The 18,300-nt window shown below is 45.8% G+C and overlaps 1 protein-coding gene across 1 annotated transcript in view; it reads left to right on the forward strand.

The window, feature by feature from the left end:
- MYORG (myogenesis regulating glycosidase (putative)) overlaps positions 1–18,079 on the forward strand; it is a 36,946-nt gene extending 18,867 nt beyond the window's left edge. Inside the window, exon 2 of the mRNA XM_053408963.1 lies at positions 14,603–18,079. Within this exon, the coding sequence (XP_053264938.1) occupies positions 14,800–16,836 (2,037 nt within the window). The 5' untranslated portion in view covers positions 14,603–14,799 and the 3' untranslated portion in view covers positions 16,837–18,079. The remainder of the gene's footprint in view (positions 1–14,602) is intronic.
- Positions 18,080–18,300: the final 221 nt, after the last annotated feature.

Raw genomic sequence — 18,300 nt, forward strand, 5'->3', positions numbered from 1 at the left:
ACAGTACTTGAGAAATTAATTTCTGAGCAATGCAAACAGAGAAGAATGTGGGAAGAGAAGAGCAAGCCAGAGGCTGGGTCTAGACATATCAAAGAAGCGTTTCAGATAAATGCGTGGTAAATTTAAACAGGGAAAACAGGTAGAGATAAACAGGACGCCACAGCGCCATCTGGTGGCACAATGTTATATCGCATATACAACGCATATAAATCGCTTTTTCATTAGCAATCTAACTGAGTCCAGAGGTGCAGAATAACAGCTCATTTCTCTGGGGGTGGGGTTAATGTAATGTAGTAGCTTGAGTGTCAGGGAAGAAGTCCTGGATTCAAATCTTCATCACTGTAGAGTTGGAAGGGACACAAAGGGTCAGCTAGTCCAAATTCCTGCAATGCAAGAATCACTCTGTTTAAAAACATCCAAGGAAGGAGAGTCCATCACTTTCCAAGGGAGTCCATTCCACTGCTGAACAGCTCTTAGCTTCAGAGTGTTCTTCCTAATGTTAGTCAGAATTTCCTTTCTCGTCATTTGAATCCACCTGGAAGCCAATTTTTTTATCCAAGTTATAGGCCTCTCTTACTTGAAAGTAATGTAACCAATCTCGCACCTTATCTTTAAGTTTCTCATAACTCTGCAGTTTCAATTTATCACCCTCCTGCTCCAAAATTTCCCAATATTTTGGCCAGTTAGTCTCCATCTTAAGTCTTTTCAGGGCCTTTGCTTCCATAGGCGATAACCACCTTGGAGTTTTATTCTCCCATAGATCTTTATATTTAATCCAGACATTAAATAATGCTTTTCTGACAATATGATTTTTAAATGCCTTATGTGCTTTAACCTTACCATACCACAAGTATGCATGCTACCCAAATACATTATCATACCCTTCCAAATCTAGAATATCCGTGTTCTCAAGAAGTAGCCATTCTTTCAGCCAGCAAAAAAGCTGCTGCTTCATAGTACAACTTAAAGTCCGGCGGGGCAAATCCCCCTGATATTTGAAGTCTTACCCAGGCCGTGAGTTTGCTAGAAACCCTGTTCTTGCAGCCTGACGATTCCCTTGCCAGCATCATCATTGCTGTTGCTTATGGTTAATAATTATTGCAATACATTTCTGCCTTTTGGTTAAAACAAAAATACACCCAAGAAATTCAGTAAAAGCAAGCAGGCTCTGTAAAGCACCTGTGTTAAATGAGGCCAGAAACTGGACTTCCGGAGGCGGCGCGAAACAGCAATGGCGGTCCTCTTCAGTTGTTGAAGAGGGGCTCCGCGGAAAAGGGTCGTGCGCTGCGGCACAGCGACGACCCGTTTAGGAAAACCACGGGTAGAGTGAGCCCGTGGCCGTGGGATTCGGCGGGCACCAGGAGCGACCTCGGATACGCAGAAGGGACCCCGTAAGGGGCTCCGGAACGTGGAGGGGGTAGCGGTGCTGTGAATCCATCGCTCTTTCCGCGGAAGCGAAGCCGCGCGGCTGCTGCTGATGAGCGCTGACCTTTCTTCTTTGAACATTTGATTGGAAACAACAAACTCGTGAGTAAGAAATTTGAGGCTTTATTTGGACATCAAATTGGTGAATTTCGGCTGAAAGCGGGAGACGCTAAAAAGGAAGTCAGTCTTCCGTCCCTGTTTAAAGTACTGAGCAAAGTTTTTTTTAAAGCGGAAGCGTTGAAAGGAGTTTAAAAGAAGTTGGAACTTACCCTGCAAGTTTGGATTTGATTGTGAGACTGTGCTATACCTCTCTATATTTTGTGGATTATAAAGTTATAAGCCCCAGCTCACGGGCTGCCTGGATACAAAGTAACATCAGACTGTGGCAACTGTGTATAGAGACATAAAGTTACATTGGGCTACTTTGCAGTTATAAAAAAGGAACTGTTGTTCACACCTTCGCAAAGAACCTTTATCATCTGCAGTTTAAAGTGAATTTAGAGGGTTTCCCCCCCTTATTTTGGATTTTACCATATTTGGGAATTAAATGGTGGAAACTTTTGGGGAGCTCCCCCTGCTGGATTGTGGAAATATAAACCTCTGAGAACTGCTGGTTGTTTTGGAAATCTTTTTGCCTGGATGATTGCTTTTCCCATGGGATTTACAATTTGACCTTGAAACCTAGACAGTTGTGGAATGAGTGTGGCAGGAAAAACAAGGGCTGCCAAGAAAGCAAAACAAACTGAACTATTGCAATCAACTTTGCCTGTGCAGCCACGTAGATCATCTGTTCCAATTGTGACAGGTCTGCAAGAAGGACAATTTAAACAGCCAGTTTTGGAGGATATGGCTGCAGGAGGATTAGACCCTATTTCTAAAGAAATATTGGATCAACTGGCAGCATTAAATAAGAAAGCTGATGAACAAGCGGCTAAATTTGACCAGGTTACAGCAACGATTAATAAGTTGACAGACCAAGTTGCTCAAAACACACAGGCGATAGGAAATTTTGAAAAGACTATATCAGAGAACCGAAAATTAGCTGAGGACGCAAACACGAAAGCAGACCAAAACAAAAAAAGGATTGAGGAATTAAGAGGGGAAGTAAGACCACTGAGTAGACAGGTCACTGAACAACAGGCCTATCTGTCTATGGCGGAGCTGAAAAACCGGGAAAGTAATCTTAGGATTAGAAATATTCCAGAACTAGAAAAGGAAGATTTGGCTGGCTTTTTGACTGCAGAAATATCCAAGTTCTGGGGTTTGGCAGAAGAGAAAGACTTCAAAATCGTCACCGCTTTTAGATTGGGAAGAGTGGCCAAGAAAGATAAACCAAGGGATTGCTTGATCATATTGAGATACAAGCAAGAAAAAGACAACATACTTGGCCTACATTTTAAAAACCCATTGGTGATACAGGGAAAGACAGCAGAAATCTTCAGAGACATACCAAAACAATTGTTGGACTTAAGAACTACATACAAGGATCTGGCAAGATTATTAAGAAACAACACAATCCCTTACAGGTGGGAATTCCCCCAAGGATTATCTTTTAATTTGAAAGGGAAGAAGGTGAGAATCAGAACAGCAGAAGAGCAAGAAAAATTCCTAAACGATCACGGGGAGGACCTTCGAAAAGGGACAGCAGGTACCTGGCCACCCCCCACGCCTGGTACAAAAGATCCACCTCCAGACATAGACGAGAAGGGAGACAACCCCATCGGCTAACAAGCTGATCCAGGATGTCTCTGCAGCTTTTTAGTTGGAATATCCATGGGGCAAATTCCCCTGAAAAAAGGAAAAGGATTTTTCACATTTTGAGGAAAGAACAACTAGACGTCATTTGTCTCCAGGAAACCCATGTGACTAGGCTCCACAGAAGAGTGCTAATAAACAAGCGACTAGGCCAAGAATTTATTTCATCAGCTAAAGAAAAGAAAAGGGGAGTCGTGATATATGCAAAGGAGAGCCTAGCACCAAAATTTGTGTTCAAAGATGAACAAGGAAGAATTTTGGCGATCGAAATACAATCACAAGGAGAAAAATTTTTGATAATTGGAATTTATGCACCAAATGAGGGGAAATCTGAATTTTATGGGAAGCTGCATGAGACAATGCTGGACCATATGGACTATAATAACATCATTCTGATGGGAGATATGAATGGGGTTGTCTCCACACACATGGATAAGTCACAAAATCAAAATGTGACTAAAGATGGCAGACTACCAAAGACTTTTTTTGAACTCACAGACAATATGGACTTGATTGATATCTGGAGGACAAAGAACCCCCTAGGTAGAGAGGGAACATTCTTTTCTGAGGCCCACCTATCCTGGACAAGAATCGACCAAATCTGGATATCTAGAGGACTGGCACCCAAGACCAAAAAAGTAGAGATCTGCCCTAAAACTTGCTCCGACCATAACCCCTTGAAAATGGACTTGAGACTTACACCAGCTGGATCCTTCAGATGGAGAATGAATGATGCATTGTTTAGAGACCAGGAGATAGTGAAGAAGGCCCAAAAGACGATGAAAGACTACTTTGAACTAAATTTGAACACTTCGGTGGAAAAAAAAACAATCTGGGACGCAAGCAAAGCTGTTATGAGAGGGTTTCTGATACAGCAGAATTCTATTAAGAAAAAACTCTGGAACGGTAAAAAGGACAAGATCTTGGAAAGGATAAAAGACGGAGAGAAAAAGTTGAGACTAAATCCAAAATCAAAAGAAGTTTTGAGAGAAATAAAATTCCATCAAGCACAATATGCAAAACTGATAAATCAAGAAGTTGAATGGAAAATCAAACAGATGAAACAAAGATCATTTGAATCGGCAAATAAATGTGGGAAGCTGCTATCATGGCAGCTGAAAAAGAGACAAAAACTGAACTTTGTTACCAATCTAGAGGTTGAAGGAGAATGTATTCAGAAACCAGAGGAAATTAGAAAGTGTTTCCAGAGATATTTTAAAAAATTGTTTTCCCAAGGACCCCAAGTGGAGACTGAAATAAATAAATTTTTAAAAAGCTATGGCCTACAAAAACTAACACAAGACAAACAAACTGACCTGAATTATAAAATAACCCAACAGGAAATCGAAAATGCCATTCAGAACATGCAACTAGGCAAATCCCCGGGCCCAGATGGACTTACCTCCAAATACTATAAGATATTGAAGGAATACCTGACTCAGCCATTGATGGAGGTATGTAATCAAATTATGGAAGGGAAGGGGGCACCAGAATCGTGGAAAGAGGCATTCATCACTTTGATACCAAAATTGGAATCTGAAAAGACTCAACTTAAGAACTACCGTCCCATCTCACTCCTAAACGTGGATTACAAGATCTTTGCTGACATTTTGGCAAATAGATTGAAAAAAGTCTTAAATGGAGTTATTCATAAAGACCAAGCAGGCTTTCTCCCTGGCAGGCATTTGTCAGATAATACTAGGAACATTGTTGACGTTCTGGAACTTCTACAGACAAATTTGAATACAAAAGCAGTTTTGATATTTATAGACGCGGAGAAGGCCTTTGACAATATATCTTGGAAATTTATGAAGAAGAATTTGGAAGGGATGGGAGTGGGAAGGGCGTTCCAAAATGGCATAGATGCAATATATTCAGAACAAAAGGCTAAATTGATAGTAAACAATGTGGTGACAGAAGAGTTTAAAATTGAAAAAGGAACACGACAGGGGTGCCCCCTATCACCCTTGCTATTTATTTCTGTCCTTGAGGTTTTGCTAAATTTGATCAGGAAGGATCAGCAGGTGGAAGGAATACAGGTCGGAGGAAAACAATATAAACTGAAGGCCTTTGCAGATGACTTGGTTTTGACATTACAGGAGCCGGTGTCCAGCACAAAAAGAGTATTGGAATTAATTTCTGAGTTTGGTCGGGTGGCGGGATTCAAGTTAAACAAACAAAAAACTAAGGTTTTGGCAAAAAACTTGACACCTTTAGAAATAGATGGGTTTCAGAAGGAAACAGAACTAAACGTTGTTAATAAAGTGAAATACCTGGGGGTCAACTTGACTGGGAAAAATTTGAATCTGTTTAAAGATAATTATGAAAAATGTTGGTCTGAAATTAAAAAGGATCTAGAAATCTGGTCAAGATTGAAACTTTCCTTGTTGGGAAGAATTGTAGCAGTAAAGATGAATGTATTGCCAAAAATGCTGTTTCTGTTCCAGACCCTACAGATCGTGGACAGAGTGGAATGTTTTGGAAAGTGGCAGAGGGACATTATGAAGTTTGTCTGGCAGGGCAAAAAGCCCCGAATAAAATTTAAAATATTAACAGATGCAAAGGAAAGAGGGGGTTTTGCCCTGCCGGACTTAAGGTTGTATTATGAAGCTGCATCCCTCTGCTGGCTGAAAGATTGGTTTTTGCTAGAAAACACTGATGTCCTAGATCTGGAAGGGTTCAACAATGCTTTTGGGTGGCATGCATATTTGTGGTACGACAAGGTAAAGTCTCATAAGTTGTTTAAAAACCATATTGTAAGGAAATCTCTGTTTTCTGTCTGGACTAAATACAAGGACTTATTTGAAAACAAGACTCCGAGGTGGTTATCACCGATGGAGGCTAAAGCCACAAAAATACTTAATATGGGGGGTGGCTGGGCAAAATACTGGGAAATAATAGAAAGAGTGGGTGACACTTGGAGGTTGCAGAGCTTTGAAAAATTGAAAGGGAAGGTGCGAGACTGGTTTCACTATGCCCAAATTTTAGAGATCTTTAAAAAAGATAAAAAAATTGGTTTCCAGGTGGAAAAATCAAAATTAGAACTAGAATTACTTGAACCTAAGACGAAAGTGCTTTCAAGAATGTACAACTTGCTGCTTAAATGGAATACTCAAGATGAGACAGTCAAATCAGCCATGATAAAATGGGCACAAGATATTGGATACAACATTATGTTTGAGGACTGGGAAAGGTTATGGACCACCGGTATGAAATTTACGGCATGTAGTGCCTTAAAGGAAAATATTATGAAAATGATGTACAGGTGGTACATGACCCCAGTCAAACTTGCAAAGATATACCATTTGTCTGATAATAAATGTTGGAAATGTAAGGAGGCTGAAGGAACTTTTTACCACCTCTGGTGGACATGCCCGAGGGTGAAGGCCTTCTGGGAAATGATTTATAACGAGTTGAAAAAGGTATTTAAGTATACCTTTCAGAAGAAACCAGAGGCCTTCCTCTTGGGCATTGTGGGCCAGAGGATACCTAAGAAAGACAGAACCTTCTTTCTATATGCAACGACTGCAGCAAGAATTCTCATAGCTAAATACTGGAAGGCACAGGAGCTACCCACACTGGAAGAATGGCACACACAACTGATGGACTATATGCAACTAGCCGAAATGACTGGCAGAATCCGAGACCTGGGAGAAGAGGCTGCGGAAGAGGATTGGAAAAAATTTAAGGACTATTTACAAAAACATTATAAGATATATGAATGTTAAAAATTTGCTAAGGTTTGAGGTAAATATGCTTCAGTATTGAAATTCGGAGTTGATAGAAACAAAGTTAATGATTGAGAAAAGTTTTAATTTCAGAGTGAATAATTAGATGAAAATACAAAAACACAGGAAACAAGGTATTAATTTGCTGTTTATATTTATTATAAAGAATGCAGGGATGGAGGAGATGGGGAAGTCCAGTGGATGATGAAAAAAAAAAAAAAGACTTCGAAAAATGAATTTTTTCTTGTTTAATTTCTTTTTCTTTCTGTAAAACCGCTTTTGTTGTGTTATTGATGATGGTTTTAGATTCTGGAAAAAAGCAATAAAAAAATTTATAAAAAAAAAAAAAAAATAAATGAGGCCAGAAACTAAAAACAATATTTGGCAAATCCAGAGAGACACCAAGTTCTGAAAAGTCCACAGGAATAGTCCAGCCTGGCGATGGAGCCTGGTCTCCTTTGCTGGGGAGACCCTGTACTTTGGCTTTCATAAGTTTGAGCAGAGTGGGCTGGATTTAAGTTTGGTGTCGTTTCTCTAACCTTCAATCCTGTCCTACATCTACTCAGGCCTTCCATAGCTCGTCTCCTTTTGGAACAGCTTGCAATGGGATGAAAACCAAACATTTTGACTTCCCTCCCTGGTTGCAAGGACCCAGCACTGACACTTTTGTCTCACCCCCTGGAAAACCAGCCTTCGTCTTTTGCTTAATGTCACTTCGATTTCTAGATGAAACAGGAAAAGCTCGGCTGCAACGGGAGGGAAATGATATTTTTAGTAATCTTGTTTTTCTCCCAGGATCCACTGCCATAGAAAAGAAAGGGGGGGGGAGAATGTGCAATTTTTTTTATGGACTTGAAAAGAAGCTGCCTGTGAGAGACTTTGTCAGTGGAGGCGTAAATATATTAATAACCCACCGGGCATCACTGTCATATTTGTTTTCAAGCATCTATCATTCCTGAAGAAGAGAAATTATGCACAAGAATGGAAGGGAGACGAGAACGATGAGTAAGAAGATGCTATATTAGTCGATCCATCCATTTAATCGGGGGGGAGGGAGTGTGTGGCTCTCCCTGATCTCGTTGGACTACCAAGTCTCATCCGCTCTGACCATTGGACATGCTGGCTGTGACTGATCTGAACAGGGAGGCCAACAACATCTAAAGGTTCTTCATCCCTGGTTTTAATTAGCCGCGGAATCTTTTGTCCATTTGAAGTGGTGTCCCTATTAACCAGGCAGCTGGCTTTGGGGGAAAATTGGGTCATATCCAATGTATTGCAGGGGTTTGGAATAAATGACCTTAGGGGTCTTTTCCAACTCTGCAATTCTTTGTTGTTCAGCTGATGGGCCAGCATGCGATATGATACGATAATCTTTATTGTCATTGTCCCATACAGAACAACAAAATTGAAAAAAAACTACATCAGACATTCAAAAACCAACAAGCCTGCTATCCCAGCCTCGTTAGCCCCCTAAAAACTCTGATACCCCATAATTAAATACAATATACTCCCATAGAGACTACCGTAAAGGTAAAGGGACCCCTGACCATTAGGTCCAGTCGTGGCTGACTCTGGGGTTGTGGCGCTCATCTCGCTTTATTGGCCGAGGGAGCCGGTGTACAGCTTCCGGGTCATGTGGCCAGCATGACTAAGTCGCATCTGGCGAACCAGAGCAGTGCACGGAAACGCCGTTTACCTTCCTGCCGGAGAAGTACCTATTTATCTACTTGCACTTTTACATGCTTTCGAACTGCTAGGTTGGCAGGAGCAGGGACTGAGCAACGGGAGCTCAACCCGTCGCGGGGATTTGAACCACCGACCTTCTGATCGGCAAGTCCTAGGCTCTGTGGTTTAACCCACAGCGCCACCCACTACCTTACACTGCGTTTAAAACCAAAATCGCATTTGGATAGAAACTGTTTCTCAGGCGGCTAGTCCTAGTCTTTATAACCCTGTGCCTTCTTCCAGAAGTCAGAAGCTGAAAGAGATCATTTCCGGGGTGCGCACTATCCTGCGCTATCTCTGCAGCTTTCTTATGGACCTGGAAGCGTAGATTTGATCCAAGGTGGGAAGAGTGCACCCAATTATTCTCTCCATAGTCTTTACAACCCTGGACAGCATTGGTTTTTCCCTGACCGTGCAGCTCCCAACCACACACGCAGACAGTATACGATGGATGGGAAAGGATAAGTCTATCAGTGGCCACTAACCACGATGCCTCTGTTCTGCCTCCACTGTCGAAGGCAGGATGTGTCATGGGCCTTTTGGCTCCTGCAGAAACTGGCGTGAGTTGGCATCCCCAGACTGTAGCGGAGGAAGCAGAAGGAACAGGTGGAGGAGCCAGCAGGGATGGAGAGAAGAAGGCCTCCCCTTCTGTCTCTAGGTGTCAGAGAGGAGGAAGCAAGCCTGCTGGCCTCATCGGGGAGAGGGGAAGGACCTGGACCAGCCAGAAGGTGGGGCTGAACAGGCGGAGGGTCATCAGAGCTGGAGGCCCAGGGACAGGACACAGTCTCATTGCCAAGGGACTCTTTGTAGATGGGATTGTTGGTATTTTGTTGTAATCTGGTGAAAAGAAAAATACTTGACTATAGAAAAGGAGAATTCCCTGGATGCCTAGATCCAGGTTTGGGGCAAGTCCAGCCTTGGTCCAGTATATCTGAAGGAGCGTCTCCACCCCCATCGTTCTTCCCCGACACTGAGGTCCAGCGCCAAGGGCCTTCTGGCAGTTCCCTCACTGTGAGAAGCCAAGCTACAGGGAACCAGGCAGAGGGCCTTCTCGGTGGTGGCACCCGCCCTGTGGAACGCCCTCCCACCGGATGTCAATGAGAAAAACAACTACCAGACTTTTAGAAGACATCTGAAGGCAGCCCTGTTTAGGGAAGCTTTTAATGTTTAACAGACCACTGTATTTTAATACTTTGTTGGAAGCCGCCCAGAGTGGCTGGGGAGACCCAGCCAGATGGGTGGGGTATAAATAATAAATAATAAATTATTATAATATTATTATTATTATAAGTACTCTTTGGTGAGAGAGCCCCAGCTGATACTTAAACTCACAAAATATGCAGCAAAGTAAAGCTTGGAAATATTGCCTGCCAGACCTTTAAAATAGCCCCTTCTAAGCGGCTTCCAAAGTTCCCTGTTCCCCTTAGCACAGGCAGAAGCCACACATTTGGTACGTTAAAAATGGTTTACTTACAGACCCTTCAAAGATCAAATTCATGTGCTTTCCCATACAGCAGCAAGAAAAACACAGGCGGTGACACTTAGGTTCCAAAAGTGCTAAATGTTTCGAAATTATTTGTACAGAAACACCAAGATGTAGGGGTCCACATGCTGGAATGGGACGAACAAAGACTGGGGCAACCAAGTCAGATTGGCAGGGTATGTGAAATAGATTATTATTATTAAGACTTCCTCCCAAGGTGAGGGGGAGTGACCTGGCTAAGCCTGCCAGGACAGCTTCCTCTACTCTTCATGCATTTATTAGATTTAAGCATGCTGGTTATATGAGGCTGGATGTCCCACAGGGATTAAAGGAACCCACCCAGATGGAGTGAGCAAATGCAGCAAACCCAAAGGCTGTGAAAGCCCCACAAATGAGCTCACTCTGCCCTGTCTTTAAAAGCTTTAAAAGGAGGGGATTTGTCAACCGTCAGAACATCTCTATAGCTTCCGTTCAATCATGAAACTCTCGCTTCCCTCATGGACCCTGGAATCTTGACTTGGAATGATAATCTGCTGAGCCTGTCAGCCTTTCAAATAAGGGTTGCAACTCTGTTTTGGGATGTGTGCTTCTGCATTCCAGTTGCTGGAGACCTCAGGAGGGGAGAGTGCTGATGGGCCCAGATCCTGCTCGTAGGATCTGCTTTCAGTGTCTGTACACTGACCACTGTGAGTACAGGATGAGGACTCAATGGTCCACTGGCCAACTGCAGCATCAGGGTGGTTTTGTGGAATCCTAGGGTGCCTTTCCAGACTCACGCCCCGTGCTGGAGCAACGTGTAAAGGTAAAGGGACCCCTGACCATTAGTTCCAGTCGTGACCGACTCTGCGGTTGCGGCGCTCATCTCACTTTATTAGCCGAGGGAGCCAGCGTACAGCTTCAGGGTCATGTGGCCAGCATGACTAAGCCACTTCTGTCGAACCAGAGCAGCACACGGAAACGCCGTTTACCTTCCCGCCGGAGTGGTACCTATTTATCTACTTGCACTTTGACGTGCTTTCGAACTGCTAGGTTGGCAGGAGCAGGGACCGAGCAACGGGAGCTCACCCCATTGTGGGGATTCGAACCGCCGACCTTCTGATCGGCAAGCCCTAGGCTCTGTGGTTTAACCCACAGCACCACCCGTGTCCCAACGTGTAAGAATAGTAAATCCCACTACGGAAGCATCATGTTCTCTGGATGCACCCCAGTGCTTCTCCAGATAGCCCCATGCCAATTTATGCATATTTAACCGAGAGAAAACTCACATAATTAATTGAAGCCTTTAATTGAGTAGTGCCCTTAATGGGTCGCAAAGTGACCTCCTGCCTCTTCCTGCCCTTAGTGCGGGGACTTGGCAGCTGAACGCTTCCTTTGGTTAAATCTGTCGCTTGCTGTGGCTAATCTCTTCTAATGCCGCCATAATCCCATTATTGAAAACAACTGAAAAGCTAGGAGTTAAAGGGATGAAAAGATTTATTTAGTCCGTGCTGCTGGGAGAGCTTGATGGGGCAGCGACTTTTCTGCACTTTTTTGTATGGCTGCCGTTCATCAAATCATCTTCGGGTCCAGCCTGCATTTTTCCACCACCCAAATTTATGATTGCTCTCCCTGCTGCAGCTAACTGGTGACTTTGCTGGACAGTTCCCAGAATTCCCTGGGGAGAGGAACAGACTGTTAACCCATCCCTCTGGGGAATTGTAGCTCTGTTCAGGGAACGGGGATCTCCAAACAAATCTCAGCCTGCTTAACAAACCACAGTTCCCTGGGTTCTTTGGGGAAGCCACAAGTGTTTAAAGTTGTGCATGCTCTAGCTATCTCCTGCTTGGACTACTGCATTGCACTCCACATGGGGCTACCTTTGAAGGTGATCCGGAAACTACAACTAATCCAGAATGCGGCAGCTAGACAATTCAGAGTGTTGATGGTGACCTTGAAAGCTCTAAACAGCCTCAGCCCAGTAGACCTGAAGGATCATCTCCACCCCCATCGTTCTGCCCGGACACTGAGGTCCAGCGCCAAGGGCCTTTTGGTGGTTCCCTCCCTGCGAGAAGTAAGGTTACAGGGAACCAGGCAGAAGGCTTTCTCGGTAGTGGCACCCGCCCTGTGGAACGCCCTCCTGTCAGATGTCAAGGAAATAAACAACTATCTGACATTTAGAAGACATCTGAAGGCAGCCCTGTTTAGGGAAGTTTTTAATGTTTGAAGTTTTATTCTGTTTTTAGTGTTCTATTGGGAGCCACCCAAAGTGGCTGGGGAAACCCAGCCAGATGGGTGGGGTATAAATAATAACATGATGGTGATTATGATGATTGTACTGCTTTAAATGTTTAGTGTAGATGGGGCTTACATTTTGACTCAGGTATCCAGTCAAGTGACCTGCTTCGCAAGTCACCTGCTACCTAGAAATGTTGTGTTGGAGCCAGAATTGCAGACCCTTCCCTAGACCCATGCCATCTGCATTTTGCCAAAGTGAGGGAAAACCAGCCATGTGCTGTAGCTGCTTATTCTGTCTCAGAAACTGGGATTAGCAGGCCCATCTTTTGGCAGCTGATACTGTTCCAAGGGTTAAACCACAGAGCCTAGGACTTGCCAATCAGAAGGTCGGCGGTTTGAATTCCCGCGATGGGGTGAGCTCCCGTTGCTCGGTCCCTGCTCCTGCCAACCTAGCAGTTCGAAAGCACACCAGTGCAAGTAGATAAATAGGTACCACTCCGGCAGGAAGGTAAACGGTATTTCCATGTGCTGCTCTGGTTCGCCAGAAGCAGCTTAGTCATGCTGGCCACATGACCCAGAAGCTGTACGCCGGCTCCCTCAGCCAATAAAGTGAGATGAGCGCCACAACCCCAGAGTTGGCCACGACTGGACCTAATGGTCAGGGGTCCCTTTACCGTTAGTGTTCCAAGCAGCAGCAGCAAGTGTGGGAAGTCAGGAAGGAGGATGGCTGCCCCTTAGGAATATTCCCTAGAGAGGCCCCAGGGTCTATTCGCAAAAAATAACTTGCTTATCTGACCGGCGGCATTTGGATATGATGACAACATCGGGAGTGGGAAAGGCACTCCCCATGCCAGCCGCAACCTGAAACCTCCCTCGGGGTTACGCGTTCCTCTTCCAGCGAAAGGTGAAACCTGATTTTGCAGGTTTGTGATCCCTATTTAGCGTCACCCTTGGTAAGATATTAATTAGCATGGCTTCGTGGAGGTGCTGAGAACAGCGGTTTGGCTCTGAGCGAACAAACAAAACTGCAGCTGCCTTCATTGCAGCAGATGTCTCAAGGCCACGTCCTTTTACTTCACTGAGCAGGGAGGGACATCTGAAGTCACCAGGTTCAAGCCCCCGCTCAGTGCAATCCAACCCCTGCTTCAATATCTCTGCCCTCTTTCCCTGAGAAAGCTCTGCTCCTTTGCTGCCATTGGCAAGCTTCTACCTAGAGCCTCGCTGAAGTCTGACGCCCTCTAATTCCCACCTACTGACTGTATCCCTGTAGCAAACAGTATTGAATGTGGGTTTGTGTGTAACTGCCGCAACACCATCCTGAGCACAAATCACCAGCAATGCACAGTAAAGGGGGGGGCGTTCCTGGAGGGCCCCACATTTAAATGCTGTGCGTGTGTGCATTTAAGCAACCTTGTGCAGAACGGCCTGTAATGGATTTAAAGGCCAGGGACTGCGGGATCCCTGTTACTGGAGACGGGAACAAATCTTCTCCTAAAGTCAAGGGAGCAGTTCTCATTCGTACAGGCAAACAGGAGACTTCCCAATTCTGCATTTGTCCTCTAATGCAAATATGGTGGGGAGGGCATTCTAGGATTTGCAGTACCTACGTAAAAGGCCTAATGTGTTGTGCCAAATTCAGGCATAAAGGCAGCAAGACAGTTGCCACCACAGGTGTGTGTGTGTGTGTTTGGGGGGGGGTTATGGCATTCCAGCCACATGGAAGCACATCTGTGCCATTGGCTCCCTTGCTGTTGTGTCCCCCCCCCCACGCCAAGCACCACCAGCTATTTTCAGTTGGCAAAAGCAGCCACTGGGTTAGGAGGCCTTGCATTCATAAAACCCAGTGGTTAGCCAGCCAGGCCAACTTAATAGGCCACCAGCGGATACACTAAAGTAAAGGACATATAAACCTTTTAAGCCTTGGGTCCCCAACATGGCACTCGTGGGCACCATGGTTTTGGCACCTACCAAGGCTCCTGGCCCCTCCTGGTTTTTAGTTTTTATTCGGTTGTAAATTGAGGGGGGGTTTTTGTTTTTACTTTTGAGGTGGGTTGTTTCGGGAATTGTCTGTTTTTCTGTTTTTTTATATATGTGATTTGCCTGTTGTGGGGAGTGGGAGGCAATTCTGAACATGTTTTAATTCAGTGATATTTGTATTTTGTTCTTCGATTCTGAAATGTGTCCTCAAAGGTTGGGGGCGCCTGTTTTCGCTCCATTGTTTTCCTGGCCTCCTTTCCTCATTCTCCCTCTTTTTTCCCTTCTTGCCTTCCAGATCATTGCATTCTGGCACTGAATTGGACCGGAAAGAAAATGGTGTGTATTCTAATGAAGACAAATGCCCTTATTTCAATGAGAAAGACCAATCATAAGGAGTAGAGGGCAGAGAGCCCTTTGCTACAAGATAGATATTTGCAGATAAGGTGACGCAATCTCTGTTTTGAAAAGAGCTCCTCCAGATAAGGCACGGCCATGTACTCGTTTCTGCCGGAGAACTTCACCCCCGTGAAGCAGAAGCCGGTCAAGGAGCTGAAACCCATGATAGTGGCCATTGTGCTCGGCCTCATCCTGCTCATCGCAGCCGTGGTGGCCTGGTGCTACTACGTGTCATCCCTTCGGAAGGCGGAGAGGCTGAAGACGGAGCAGATGGACCTCCATCAGGACGGCTTCACCATCAAAAACCAGGATGGGGAGATCGTCTTCAGGCTGGCCTTCCAGTCGGGTATCCTTGACTTGGAGTCTTGCTCCAGGGAGGGTGCGAATCTAACCTGCACCAGGACTGACAAAGGGAAGCTCAACTTCTTCATTAAGATTGTCACCCCAAAAGACACGGTGATGTGCTACCGGGTCCGCTGGGAGGAGTTTGTGGCAGACACCGTGGTGGAGCACAAGATGTTCTGGGGGGACGCCCACTGGTATGGGGGCTGCGAGATGAGCGTGCAGCACTGGCCCATTAAGCTGCCCGGGTACCAGGAGCCCATGCCGTTTGTGACCAGCGACGTGTACTCTTTCAGGAACAGCTTTGGGGGCATCCTAGAGAGGTACTGGTTGTCCTCCAAAGCAGCCGCCATCAAGATCAATGACTCTGTCCCCTTCCACCTTGGGTTCAACGCCTCGGAAAGGTCCCTCGTCTTCCAGGCCAGGTACAAAGATTCTCCCTACAAGCCTCCACTGGGGCAGCCGCCGTTCCCAGAGCTGAGCTACCGTGTCTGTATCGGCTCTGACGTGACCTCCATCCACAAGTACATGGTGAGGAAATATTTCTACAAGCCTTCAAAGATCCCCTCAGAAAATGCCTTCAAGTACCCGATCTGGTCGACCTGGGCCTTGTACAAAAACGACATTGACCAGGACAAGCTCCTGCGCTTTGCAGAAAAGATCAAAAAGTACAAGTTCAACTGGAGCCACATCGAGATAGACGACACCTACACGCAAGCGTACGGGGACTTCGACTTCGACCCGGTCAAGTTCCCGAACGTGACGGAGACGTTCAAGAAACTCAAAGAAGACGGGTTTCAGGTCACTCTCTGGACGCACCCGTTCATAAACTACAATTCCTCCAACTTTGGGGTAGGCATAGAGAGACAGCTTTTCATCAAGGAGCCGACAGGGAGGCTTCCTGCTATGGTTGAGTGGTGGAACGGAATTGGCGCCATATTGGATTTCACCAACCCTGCGGCCAGGGATTGGTTCCAGAGCCACCTGAGGCAACTCCGGAGTAAGTACGGCATCTCTTCCTTCAAGTTTGATGCTGGAGAGACCAGCTATCTTCCCAAACAGTTCAGCACCTTCCGCCCCTTGTCGGACCCCAGCATTTGGTCCAGGCGCTACACGGAAATGGCCATCCCATTTTACGAGCTAGCGGAGGTCAGAGTTGGCTACCAGTCTCAGAACATCTCCTGCTTCTTCCGCATCATTGACAGGGATTCAGTCTGGGGATATGAGCTTGGGCTGAAGTCCTTGATACCGACAGTCTTGACCATCAGCATGCTGGGATACCCTTTCATATCGGCCGACATGATTGGCGGGAACTTCTTTCCTAACAAGACTGATGGGGCGGTGGAAATCCCAGACCAAGAGCTCTACATCCGATGGCTGGAGCTTTCGGCCTTCATGCCTTCCATGCAGTTCTCCATCCCACCATGGCTTTACGACAGAGAGGTCATAGACATCGCCCTGAAGTTCACCAGGCTCCACGAGTCTTTGGTTGCCCCCCTCTTGCTGGAGCTGGCTGGGGAGATCACTGACACTGGGGACCCCATCATCCGGCCCATCTGGTGGATTTCTCCCCACGATGAGGCTGCACACAAGATCGATTCCCAGTTCCTGATTGGGGACACCCTGATGGTGGCTCCCGTCTTGGAGATGGGCAAGCAAGAGAGAGACATTTACATCCCAGCTGGCAAATGGCGCAGCTACAAAGGGGAGCTCTTTGAAAAGACACCCACCTTGGTGACGGATTATCCTGTCGATTTGGATGAAGTAGCTTATTTTGTGTGGGTGTCCTAACGTCTTCAGCTACTGCTGCCACCACCAGCTTTGAAGTTTAGTGAAAGTCAACCAGGCCTTATTCTAGGAATATTAACAACAAATAATTCTAATCCGTTAAGGAGGCAGAAGGGGGTGCGGACTGGAAATGGCTATATATTTGTCCCTTGCATATGCTGTAAAGATCTAGCTTCGTTCTTGTGATCTAGAAAAATGCTGGATCACAATGGCGTGGGATTTGCACATTCGAGGAAACAGTCTTTCAGATCTCCCCTCACAAGGTCCATAACTGTACAGGATCTCGCCCCCAAGCAAATTTGTTCCGTTTTTCAATGTGGGTCTTGGGGGCCTTTGCAATGCCAGCTGCGATTATTTACAAGCCCATCTGTAGTGCCTCTGGTGCCTCGGATTGGGTGCACGTAGCAGGCCATTAGCCAGACCGTCCAGAATGGATCTTTTTTTAAGCTGTGGGAAGCTGCTCCCTGCCTATAGCTTTTCCAAATATGAGCCAAGGGGAAACCTTGAGCTATGACCAAGGGATCCCTGCCCTTCTAGGAAAGGGGTTCTTTCCCCAGAGGTGTTCAGGGTTGCTATAGCACAACTAGCCTTACATTTTACAGTGCAGTAAGCTATTATTTGAAATAACTGGGGAGGTTTTCCTAAAGAGTATAACTTTGGTTTATTACAGGCACAGATACCCACACACACATATATATATATTCCTCGTCTGGTGTTAGATGAGGCTGGCTTATCATGTTGTGTAGGCCTTTAGTTACCAGGCTGGGCTGGTTACTCAGCTCTGGGGCTTTTGAACAGGACTGGCATCTCAGCTTTCCCCTCGCTGATGCCAGACACCTTCTTGCCAAGGCAATCTTTGGCTAGCAAAAAGGATGATAATCTCCGATATATGGGCGGCATGCTTGCTCCCACAGCAAACAGGTGTGTTTTAGAGGTGTGGATCGGGACTTAAAAGCCCTTTCTTGCTGCTGCTGCTGCTGTTGTTGCTGCTGCGCCTCCTCTGGGGTTATTTTCAAAGGTGCCTTTGCAGCTGTGTTGCCAATAAAGGATTGACTTTCAACTCATCAACGGTTCCCAGGAAGAAGAGCATCGCCAGACTCTTCCAGAAAAGACGGCAAGCTCTTGTTGGCAGCCGACGGGACTCTTGTGTGTTCAGAGAGGCAGCTGGGGGGCGGTGAGAACAGGGGCATCAAAGCTCTACTGTTAACTTACTAATAGGACCCGGAATAAAAATGGTTCGTCCTGCTCCCAAGTGACGCTGCGCCAAATGGGCAGGTTCGTGGTTTCTCCTTCTGGAAGGCAAACGGAAGCTAATGCAACCTGGTGTGTTATTGTTTTCATTAGGATTTGACAAGGGGAATCCTTATCCTTATAGGTGACTGCAGTGAGGAATTTTTAAGGGGTGGGAGCATAGCTGTCAACTTTCAGATTGCATCATGGTGACTGCCATTTTGGGGGGGGGGGGAA

The sequence above is a fragment of the Podarcis raffonei genome, chromosome 11 (assembly GCF_027172205.1).
Source record: "Podarcis raffonei isolate rPodRaf1 chromosome 11, rPodRaf1.pri, whole genome shotgun sequence".
Taxonomy (NCBI): domain Eukaryota; kingdom Metazoa; phylum Chordata; class Lepidosauria; order Squamata; family Lacertidae; genus Podarcis; species Podarcis raffonei.